This window comes from Ammospiza caudacuta, chromosome 27, assembly GCF_027887145.1.
Source record: "Ammospiza caudacuta isolate bAmmCau1 chromosome 27, bAmmCau1.pri, whole genome shotgun sequence".
NCBI lineage: Eukaryota > Metazoa > Chordata > Aves > Passeriformes > Passerellidae > Ammospiza > Ammospiza caudacuta.
In genome coordinates this window covers 7,095,460-7,106,661 of record NC_080619.1, presented here as the reverse complement: position 1 = coordinate 7,106,661, position 11,202 = coordinate 7,095,460, and the positions used below count along the sequence as shown (strand labels likewise).

Genomic DNA, 11,202 nt, shown 5'->3' with positions numbered 1-11,202 from the left:
TCTGGGTGGCTCCGCGTGGCTCCGAGCGGCCTCGGGTGTCCCTGGATGGCTCTGGACGGCCCCGGGCGGCCGGGACGCGTCCTGGGGGTCCCAGTGGGATCCCGGCTCTGTGCTGGGCTCCCAGCGGATCCCAAGGGATCCGGGACCTGTTCTGGGACCGCCTGGGGGGATCCCTGAGGGACCTGGGGGGATCCGGGTTCCCCTCTAGGACGAATGGGGATCCCGCAGGGTTTGGGGTCCCCTCGGGAGCCTCCGGGGGATCCCCGCGGGACGGCTGGGGGGGACCTTGGGACCGGGACTGGTGCCAGGTTTGGGACCGGGACCGGGATTAAGGCCAGAATTGGGATCGGGACTGGGACCATGGCCGGGATCGGGATTGGTTCCAGGACCGGGACTGGGATTGTGGCCGAGACCGGGATCGGGACTGTGACCGGGACCGGCCTTTGGCGCCCGGTTTGGAACCGGGACCGGGATCGGGACCCCAAAAACTCCCACCGCACGCTCCGATTGGTCCGGGCTGACCCCGCCCCTTTCCCCTCCAGCCAATGGAAGCACAGGGACGTGGCGCTGCCTCCGAGCTGCCGCTTTCTGATTGGCGGGAGTTCGACCTTTGGGCGGAGCGCGTTTTGATTGGCCGAGGCGCGGGCGCTGAGGGAGGCGATTGGCTGGGGCGGGGAGGGCGGAAGTGGAGAGGCGGGGCCGGGAAAGATGCAGGTGCGGACCGGGAGCGGGACCGGGATCGGAAACGGGATCGGAAACGGGAGCGGAAACGGGAGCGGGAGCGGGAGCGGGAGCGGAGAAGGGTCCGGAACAGGGACCGGGACCGGGACAGGGGAAGGGGCTGGGACCGGCATGGGGATCCGGAACGGGATTGGGATCGGGAGTGGGATCGGAAACGGGACCGGGAGCGGGGAAGGGACCGGGATCGGGTCCAGGCGCGGGGCAGCGGGGACAGCCCGGGCCTGGCACTGAAGCGGAGGGTCCCGGTGCCGCTCCCGGTGCCGCTCCCGGTGCCGGTTCCGGTTGCCGCAGCCCCGCCCCTGCCGTGTTCTCCCCGCAGGCTCCCCAGGACTACCGGAATGTGCCCATCGACATCCAGACCAGCAAGGTTCTGGGTACGGGAACGAACGCCGGCTCCGGGCAGGGACCGGAATTTACCCCGGTTATCCCAGCCCAGTTCCCGCTTCTCCCTCCAGACGGGGCAGGGACCGGGAATTTACCCCGGTTATCCCAGCCCAGTTCCCGCTTCTCCCTCCAGACGGGGCAGGGACCGGAATTTACCCCGGTTATCCCAGCCCAGATCCCGCCATTCCCTCCAGACGGGGCAGGGACCGGAATTTACCCCGGTTATCCCAGCCCAGATCCCGCCATTCCCTTCAGCTGGGGATCCGTCCCAGGCTTTGGGAAGAGGCTCGGGAACTCCTCCCGCTGTTTGTCCCCCGTGTTCCCGGAGCCCGGGGCTGTCCCCAGAGCCCGAGTGTCCCCCGGTGACCCCCTGTCCCCAGACTGGCTGCTGGAGCGGCGGCACTGCGGGCGGCGCTGGCCCTGTCCCGGTGTCCCTGCAGTGTCCCCATGTCCCCGTGTCCCCACGCAGACTGGCTGCTGGAGCGGCGGCACTGCGGGCGGCGCTGGCCCTGTCCCGGTGTCCCTGCAGTGTCCCCATGTCCCCGTGTCCCCGTGTCCCCACGCAGACTGGCTGCTGGACCGGCGGCACTGCGGGCGGCGCTGGCCCGCGCAGGTGGCGCAGGTGCGGGAGCGGATCCGGGCGGCGCTGCAGGACATGCCCGAGCACCCCGAGATCCGAGAGCTGCTCCAGGGCTCCTGTCAGTGCTCCGGCACCGGGACTTGGGGGTTTGGGGTTTGGGGGTTTGGAAATTGGGGTCTGGGATCTACGTTTGGGAACTGAGGGTTTGGGGGTTTGGGATTTTGGGGTTTGGGGGTTTGGGATTTGGGGTCTGGGGTTTGGAGATTGGGAGTTTGGGGGTTTGGGGGTTTGGGGTCTGGGATTGGGGGTTTGGCATTTGGGGATTTTGGATTTGGGTTTTGGGCATGGATCTCCGCCCCTGCAGAGCCAGGATTTGGGGTGGGAGGGTTGTTCACAAAGGGGCGGTGGTGGCAGCTGAGGAACCCCCCAAAACCTCCTGGGGTTCCCCTAAAACCTCCTGGGGATCCCCTAAAACCTCCTGGGGATCCCCCAAAGCCCCCAGGGATCCCCTAAAGCCCCCCTGACCCCATTGTTCCCCCCAGACCTGCACTATTTCCACTGCCTGCGCATCGTGGAGATCCTCAAGGGCACCGAGGCCTCCACCAAGAACCTCTTTGGGCGCTACTCGTCCCAGAGGATGAAGGTGGGAGTGCCCTCCTCCTCCTCCTCCTCCTCATCCTCCTCATCCTCCTCATCCTCCTCACCCTCGTGTCCTTCCCCAGGACTGGCAGGAGATCGTGTCCCTCTATGAGAAGGACAACGCCTACCTGGGTGAGAGGGGATGGGAATAACGGGAATAATGGGAATAATGGCAATGGGAATCACGGGAATAATGGGAATAACGGCAATGGGAATTCCCTGAGGTGTCCCAAAGAACCCCCTGCGTGGGTGGAATTCAGTCCCCAAACTGGGATGGACTGGGATGGGAAAGGATGGGATTTGTGGGAAAGCCAAATCCCAGTGGGATTTAAAGGGGAATTCGGTCCCCAAACTGGGATGGGATGGGATTTAAAAGTGAATTGAGCCCCCAGACTGGGGTGGGATGGCATTTAAAGGTGAATTCAGTCCCCAAACTGGGATGGGATTTAAAGGGGAATTCAGCCCCAAACCAGGATGGGATGGGATGGGATGAGATGAGATGGGATTTAAAGGTGAATTCAGCCCCAAACCAGGACAGGATTTAAAGCTGAATTCAGCCCCAAACCAGGACAGGGTTTTGAGCTGAATTCAGCCCCAAACCAGCACGGGACAGAATCCAAAGCCCAGGGTCCGTGGGGACACGCAGTCCCAGCGGGAGGAGCCCCCGGGGTGACGCCGGGCGCCCCCCGAGCCCCGGGGTGACCCCCTGTCCCCCCAGCCGAGCTCTCCAGCCTGCTGGGGCGCAGCATCAGCTACGAGCTGCCGGCGCTGCGCAGGCAGCGGGGCCGGTGGCTGCAGGCGCAGCAGGAGCTGGCGCGGCGCGAGGACGAGTGCCAGGCGCGGGCAGGGGAGCTCCGCGAGCGCTTCCTGGGCTCCTGCCGCCAGTACGGCATCGCCGTGAGTGCCGGGGGAACGGGCCGGGCACGGACGGGGTGGGGATGGCCCCAGGATAACCCCGGGGGGAGCCCGGAACGGAATGGGAACGGCCGAGATAGAGCCTGAAATGGGGCGGACGGTTCGGCATCTCATCCCCGTGAGTGCCGGGGGAGCCTGAAACCGGGTGGGGATGGCCCCAAATGAACCCCACAATAACCCCGGGGGGAGCCTGGAACGGGGTGGGAATGGCCAAGATAGAGCCTGGAACGGGGTGGGAACGGTCCTGAACAGAACCTGAAACAGGCTTGGGCAGTACTGCATCATCGAGGGAGCCTGAAATGGGAATGGCCCCAAATGAGCCCCAAAATAACCCCGGGGAGAGCCTGAAACAGGCTGGGAATGGCCCTGAACAGAGCCTGAAACGGGCCTGGACAGTACAGCATCGCTCTGAGTCTGAAATGGGCCTGAAATAACCCAAAATGAGCCCCAAAGTAACCCCGAGCAGAGCCTGAAACAGGCTGGGAATGGCCCCAGATGGGGCCTGAAACGGGCCTGGACAGGATGGCATCGCCATGAATGCCACGGGAACCACCGGGGGGGGGGAATCTGAAACGTGCTGGGAATGGCCCCAAATGAGCCAGAAAATAACCCCAGAGAGAGCCTGAAATGGGCTGGGAATGGCCCCAGAGCGAGCCCAATACGGGCTGAGAATAGCCCCAAACAGAGCCTGAAACAGGCTTGAAACAGCCCCAAATAGGGCTGGAATAACCCCAAAATGGGCCCCAGAATAACCCCTGGACAGAGCCTAAAACAGATGTAAGTGTCCCCTCAGTGCCCCCAGAATGTCCCCCAGTGTCCCCTCGGTGTCCCCAGCACGTCCCCAGTGTCCCCTCGGTGTCCCCAGGGCGAGGACGTGCGCCGGGAGCTGCTGGCCCAGGTGCAGGCGCTGCCGTCGCTGCTGTCCCGCGTTGGGGACGGCGCCAGCGCCCTCGGGGACGCCATCGAGCTGTACCAGGCCTGCGTGGGCTTCGTGTGCGACAGGTGGGGACAGCCCTGACAGCCCCAAAATCATCCCCAAACCAGCCCCAAAACATCCCTCAGCTACCCTAAAACAGCCCCGGCTCCCCAAACTGCCCCAAAACAGCTCCTGGTCCCTCCAAACCCCGGCACTGCGGGTGCTGAGGTGTCCCCACCCCTGATGTCCCTCTGCCCGATGTCCCCATGACCGATGCCATCTCCAATGCTGTCCCCATGCTCCCTGTCCCCATGTCCTCGGTGATGTCCCTATGTCCCCGTGCTGTCCCCATCACCGCTGCTGTCCCCATGTCCCCACTGCTGTCTCCATCCCCAATGCTCTCCCCATGTCCCCATGCCATCCCCATGTCCCTGTCCCTGTCCCAGCCCCGATGCAGAGGCGGAGCTGCTGCTGCTGCTCCAGCATGTGGTGTCCCCCATGTCCCCATGTCCCTGTGCTGTCCCCATGTCCCTGTCCCTGTCCCAGCCCCGGTGCAGAGGCAGAGGCGCTGCCGTTGCTCCGGCACGCGGTGTCCCCATGTCCCCATGTCATCCCCATGTCCCTATCTGGTGTCCCAGCCCCGGTGCGGAGGCGCTGCCGCTGCTCCGGCACGCGGTGTCCCCATGTCCCGGTGCCATCCCCATGTCCCTGTCCCCGTGTCACAGCCCCGGTGCGGAGGCGCTGCCACTGCTCCGGCACGCGGTGTCCCCATGTCCCCATGTCCCCATGTCATCCCCATGTCCCTGTCCCCGTGTCACAGCCCCGGTGCGGAGGCGCTGCCGCTGCTCCGGCACGCGGTGTCCCCATGTCCCGGTGCCATCCCCATGTCCCTGTCCCCGTGTCACAGCCCCGGTGCGGAGGCGCTGCCACTGCTCCGGCACGCGGTGTCCCCATGTCCCCATGTCCCCATGTCATCCCCATGTCCCTGTCCCCGTGTCACAGCCCCGGTGCAGAGGCGCTGCCACTGCTCCGGCACGCGGTGTCCCCATGTCCCCATGTCCCGGTGCCATCCCCATGTCCCTGTCCCTGTCACAGCCCCGGTGCGGAGGCGCTGCCGCTGCTCCGGCACGTGATGTCCCCATGTCCCCATGTCCCGGTGCCATCCCCGTGTCCCCGTGTCCCAGCCCCGGTGCGGAGGCGCTGCCGCTGCTCCGGCACGTGGTGTCCCCATGTCCCCATGTCCCGGTGCCATCCCCATGTCCCCGTGTCCCCGTGTCCCAGCCCCGGTGCGGAGGCGCTGCCGCTGCTCCGGCACGCGGTGTCCCCATGTCCCGGTGCCATCCCCATGTCCCTGTCCCCGTGTCACAGCCCCGGTGCGGAGGCGCTGCCGCTGCTCCGGCACGTGATGTCCCCATGTCCCCATGTCCCGGTGCCATCCCCATGTCCCCATGTCCCCGTGTCCCAGCCCCGGTGCGGAGGCGCTGCCGCTGCTCCGGCACGCGGTGTCCCCATGTCCCTGTGCTGTCCCCATGTCCCCGTGTCCCGGTGCCATCCCCATGTCCCCGTGTCCCCGTGTCCCAGCCCCGGTGCGGAGGCGCTGCCGCTGCTCCGGCACGTGGCGGCCCACGGGAACTCGTCCGTGTTCCGCTGGCGCACGGGGCAGGAGCCGCTGCGGCTGGAGCGGCCCGAGGCGGCCCCGCAGGCACCGGAGCCGCCCCCGCAGGACACGGTGCGTGCTGGCAGGGGCACGGGACACGGGGGGACACAGGGGACACGGGGACACCCCTGGCACTGCTGGGCGTGTTTGGGGCTGGGCTGTGCCTCACAGGGTTTGGGGTTTGGGGTTTGGGGGTTTGGGGCCGTGCCTCAGGGGTTTGGGGTTTGGGTTTGGAGGTTTGGGGTTTGGGGGTTTGGGGTTTGGGGGTTTGGGGGTTTGGGGTCGGGCCGTGTCTCAGGGGGTTTGGGGTTTGGAGGTTTGGGGTTTGGGGGTTTGGGGTTTGGGGTCGGGCCGTGTCTCAGGGGTTTGGGGGTTTGGGGGTTTGGGTTTGGAGGTTTGGGGGTTTGGGGGTTTGGGGGTTTGGGGTTTGGGGTCGGGCCGTGTCTCAGGGGTTTGGGGGGTTTGGGGGTTTGGGGGTTTGGGTTTGGAGGTTTGGGGTTTGGGGGTTTGGGGGTTTGGGGTTGGGCCGTGTCTCAGGGGTTTGGGGTTTGGAGGTTTGGGGTTTGGGTTTGGGGTTTGGGGTTTGGGGTTGGGCCGTGTCTCAGGGGTTTGGGGTTTGGGGGTTTGGGGTTTGGGGTTTGGGGTTTGGGGGTTTGGGTTTGGAGGTTTGGGGTTTGGGGGTTTGGGGTTTGGGGTCGGGCCGTGTCTCAGGGGGTTTGGGGTTTGGGTTTGGAGGTTTGGGGGTTTGGGGGTTTGGGGTTTGGGGGTTTGGGGTTTGGGGTTGGGCTGTGTCTCAGGGGGTTTGGGGATGTGGGGTTTGGGGTTTGGGGTCGGGCCGTGTCTCAGGGGGTTTGGGGATGTGGGGTTTGGGGTTTGGGGTCGGGCCGTGTCTCAGGGGGTTTGGGGTCTTTCCCACAGATCGATTGGGGGGATTTCCCCACGGAGCCGCCCCAGGGTGGGGACATCGACTGGGGCATCACGGTGGAGCCCAGCGCCCAGGTGGGTGACGTCCCTGTGTCCCCAGACCCTCCCGTGTCACCCTTTGTCACCTTTCATTCATCAGGAGGATGGTGGCATTGACTGGGGCAATGTCCCTGTGTCCCCAAACCCACCTAATGTCCCCCGTTGCTCCCCAGGGGGAGGATGGCATCGACTGGGGTGATGGAGAGAAGGGACAGGAGGGGACAATCACTGTAGAGCTCAGTGCCCAGGTGGGTGACATCCCTGTGTCCCCAAACCTCCCCTGTGTCACCTTCCCTCCCTCAGGGGGATGGTGGCATTGATTGGGGCGATGTCCCTGTGTCCCCAAATCCCCCTTTGTCACCCTTTGTTCCCCAGGGGGAGGATGGCATTGATTGGGGTGACGGAGAGAAGGGGACAATCACAGCAGAGCCCCAGGTTTGTGACACCCCCGTGGCCAGGGGAGTGTCCCTGTGTCCCCACATCCCCCTGATGTCCCCTTTGTCACTCTTTGTCACTCACCCTTTGCTCCCCAGGGGGACGGTGGCATCGACTGGGGTGACACAGGGGGACAGGAGGGGACGATCACGGTGGTGGAGGCTGGAACGGAGGGTGAGCAGGGCTGGGGGGCACAGGCAGCTCCCAAATCCCCCCAGATTCCCCCAAATCCCCCCAAATTCCCCATTCCCAGTGCCCCTGGAACCCCCAGAAGGGTTTGGGATTGGGCAGGGAGTGGGGTTTGGGTGCTGGGCAGGGATTTTGGGTTCTGAGCAAGGATTTTGGGTTCTGGTCAGGGTTTTTGGGTGCTCTGCAGGGATTTTGGGTTCTGGGCAGGGTTTTTGGATGCTGGGCAGGGATTTTGGGTTACGGGCAGTGTGTTTGGGTTCCGGGCAGGGATTTTGGGGTGAAGCTGAGCAGGCTTTGGGGTCCCACCCCGCCGCAGCCCCCGAGGGCGTTGCCCGTGGCTCGGACGCGCTGACCCTGCTGGAGAACCCCGAGACTCGGAACCAGTTCATCGACGAGCTCATGGAGGTGGGCACCGGGGACACCTGTGGGCCTGGGGGTGGTGGCCTTGGGGGTGTCCCTGACGCTGTCCCCGTTGCTGTCCCCGTTGCTGTCCCGCAGCTGGAGCTGTTCCTGGCGCAGCGGCTGCTGGAGCTCGAGGACGCGGCGCTGGACGTGGTGGCCCTGAGCCAGTTCCAGGCGGCGCCGGCCGAGCTGCAGGGCCAGAGCCCCGAGCGCCTGCGGGCCCAGCTGGCCACGGCCCGGGAGCTGCTGGGGCAGCTGTGCTCGCGCAGCGTGCAGCACCTCTGCATGATCCTCGCCTCGCCCAGGTGCCTGCCCGACCCGAAACGGGCCCCGAATGGCCCCGAAACAGGCCCCAAACTGCCCCAAAACAGACCCTAAAACAATCCTAAACCAGCCCCTAAAATAATCCTAAAACAGCCCCTAAAAGAGCCCTAAAAGAAGCTCCCAAAACAGACCCTAAATAGCCCCAGAACAGCCCCTAAAATAGCCCTAAAATAGCGCCCAAAACAGCCCCTAAAATAGCCCTAACCCGGCCCTTAACCAGGCGTGCCCTGCAATGTGTCCTCGCTGTCCCTGTCCCCTGTCCTGCAGTGGGACCCCTCTGTCCCCACTGTCCCCGGACCATGCAGTGTGTCCCCTCTGCCCCTGTCCTGCAGTGTGTCCCCACCGCCCCTGCTGTGTCCAGATGATGCAGTGTGACCCTGCTGTCCCGTGTCCTGCAGTGTGACCCCTCTGTACCCTCTGTCCGTGTCCCCAAGCCATGCTGTGTGACCCCGTCCCCGCTGTCCCCCTGTCCCCAGGTACGTGGAGCGTGTCACGGCCCTGCTGCGGCAGCAGAGTCTCCAGGCCGAGCTGCTGCTGTCCCTGCTGTCCCTGCTGTCCCCATGTCCCTGTCCCCATAACCCCTCTGTCCCCATGTCCCCATGTCCCTGCTGTCCCTGCTGTCCCCATGTCCCCGCTGTCCCCATAACCCCTCTGTCCCCGTGTCCCCTGTTGTGTCCCAGGTACGTGGAGCGTGTCACGGCCCTGCTGCGGCAGCAGAGTCTCCAGGCCGAGCTGCTGCTGTCCCTGCTGTCCCTGCTGTCCCCATGTCCCCGCTGTCGCTGTCCCCATAACCCCTCTGTCCCCATAACCCCTCTGTCCCCATGTCCCTGCTCTCCCTGCTGTCCCTGCTGTCCCCATGTCCCCGCTGTCCCCGTAACCCCTCTGTCCCCATGTCCCCTGTTGTGTCCCAGGTACGTGGAGCGTGTCACGGCCCTGCTGCGCCAGCAGAGTCTCCAGGCCGAGCTGCTGCTGGCCAAGCGGGAGGCGCTGGGGCAGCGGCGCCGCCAGGCCCTGGCCGAGCAGGGAGCGCTGGAGCCGCGGCTGCGGCAGCTGCAGGACAGAGCCCGGGAGCTGCAGAGGCTGGTGAGGGACGGGGGGGACGCCGGGGACCCCCCCTGAGCCCTGGGAACCCCTGGGAGCGCCCCCTGATCCCCCCCCGGCGCCGTTGCAGATCGAGGCCGACATCTCCAAACGCTACGGGGGGCGCCCGGTGAACCTGATGGGCGTCAACCTGTGACACCCGAGGGACACCTGGCTGTGACACCTGGGGGACACCAACCCCTGACCCCCAGGGGACATCAGTGCGTGACCCCTGATCAGCCCGAGGCCCCTGAAGGACACGGGGGGTCCCCAGGGGGTCCCGTCCCTCCCAGCCCCCAGGCCCACCTGGGGGTGCTTTGGGATTTGGGGGTGTCGGTGAATAAACCCAAATTTGTGTCACATCGGGGGAGAGGAGTGTGTGTCACTGAATGGGCGCAGGGACAGGTTCAGGCCAGGGACAAGGACAGGGACAGGGGACAGGGGGTGCGGCCCTGGGGGTCTGTCCACCATGGGGGGACCGTGTGGGGCACAGAGAGCCCCGTCCGCAGGGATTTGGGGGTCCCGGTGCCATGGGAGCGGATTTGGGGCTGTGGGGCCCCAGCCCGGCTCCAGCTCTCGCTCCCCACTCTCCTGTCCCTGTCCCCAAACCCATCCCTGTCCCCATCCCTGTCCCTGTCCCCATCCCTGTCCCCGCTCGCTGACAGCCGGGCTCCGGGAGCCCCTCATTACCGCGCTCCCGGTGATTAACGGCCTCATTAATTACCCGCCGCCTGTCACGGAGCCGCGGAGGGTCCCCGGCGGGGATGGGGGGCCGGCAGTGTCCCCTTGTCCCCTGTCCCCGACCGTGTCCCCTCCCCCGGCCCGGCTGCCGCTCGCTCTCCCCGCCAGGGAGGGTTTAATTACCAATTAATGTCGCTCCATCTGTTCCGCCCCGTCCCCGCTCGCTCCATCAGCGCCGGGACCCTCCCGCCAGCTGGGGGCGGCTCTGCTGCCCCTCCCGCTGTCCCCAAATGGCCCCAAATGGCCCCAAATGTCCCCAAATCCCCAAATGTCCCCAAATGTCCCCAAATGTCCCCAAATGTCCCCGCGGCCACCCCGGCCCCGCCTGTCCTGTGCGCTCCCCGTCCGTCCCTCTGTCCGTCCCTGCGTCCCTCTAGCTCTCCTGGCATTGTTTCCCACATCCCTCTGTCCATCCCTCCGTCCATCCCTCTGTCCATCCCTCTGTCCATCCTGTGGACGGGAAGGGGATCAGGGAGCAGCCGAGGCACCAGAGAGGGGAAACCTTCGGGGTCATTTTTGGGGGGCTCACCCCGCCATGGGTGTGATGAGCTGGGGAGGCTCAGCCTGAGGATTTCTGTGGGGGGACCCCCAAAACTCTCCTGCCCTGTTTTGTGACCGCTGTTACCCCCAACCCGGGGTGCTGTGGGGTGTTGTTGTGGGGCGCTGTGGGGTGCTGTGGGGTGCTGTGCAGTGTTTGGGGTGTTTTGGGGTCGCTGTCCCCCCGCCCTGTCCCCCCGCTCAGCCCCTCTGTCGCCGGCAGCGCTGCCTTTGTCCCCGTGTCACCCGGGGGGCACCAGCTGTCACCGCCGGGGCCTTCGCGCTCCTCCTCCTCCTCCTCCTGCTGCTGCTGCCCCTCTTTGTTCTCGGGCTGCGGAGGGAGGGGGTACACTCGAGGGGACACAGAGCCCCCCAGGGATGGGGACACCCCCAAAACGGGGGCAGGGTGCGGTTTGGGGGGCGCTTCGTGCCGCCACCCCCGGCTGGTGCCGCTCTGGGGGTCCCCAGGGTGTGCATGGGGGGTGCCCGGCTTTGGGGTGTCCCGGGGGAACCCCCTGTGATTGAGGGGGGGCGCTACGACAGGGGGGACCCCAAGAGGGGAAGGGGGTTATTCGGGGCAGAGTTTTGGGGCGTCCCGAAGGGGGCGGTCCCGGTTTGGAGGATGAGGACGGGGTTTGGGGGGTCAGGAAGGGGTCCCGGAGTGGGGGTCCCTGTTTGGGAGATGAGGACACGGTCCCG

The 11,202-nt window shown here is 65.9% G+C and overlaps 1 protein-coding gene across 1 annotated transcript; it reads left to right on the top strand.

The window, feature by feature from the left end:
* The first annotated feature begins 691 nt into the window (after positions 1-691).
* Positions 692-9,484, top strand: CDK5RAP3 (CDK5 regulatory subunit associated protein 3). Its single transcript, XM_058820670.1, has 16 exons — positions 692-714; positions 1,061-1,115; positions 1,692-1,823; positions 2,248-2,348; positions 2,428-2,476; positions 3,063-3,241; positions 4,125-4,261; positions 5,757-5,904; positions 6,751-6,831; positions 6,969-7,043; positions 7,099-7,226; positions 7,319-7,404; positions 7,736-7,824; positions 7,918-8,126; positions 9,057-9,228; positions 9,317-9,484. Exons 1-16 carry the CDS (start codon positions 709-711, stop codon positions 9,380-9,382), a joined length of 1,713 nt encoding a protein of 570 aa, XP_058676653.1. The 5' UTR covers positions 692-708; the 3' UTR covers positions 9,383-9,484.
* The last annotated feature ends 1,718 nt before the right edge of the window (positions 9,485-11,202 follow it).

Excerpts from the sequence above, each read along its gene's own strand:
- CDK5RAP3 (XM_058820670.1), top strand. Across the intron at positions 3,242-4,124 it reads GCCGCCAGTACGGCATCGCC|GGCGAGGACGTGCGCCGGGA; the intron begins GTGAGTGCCGGG and ends CGGTGTCCCCAG. Across the intron at positions 7,825-7,917 it reads TCATCGACGAGCTCATGGAG|CTGGAGCTGTTCCTGGCGCA; the intron begins GTGGGCACCGGG and ends GCTGTCCCGCAG.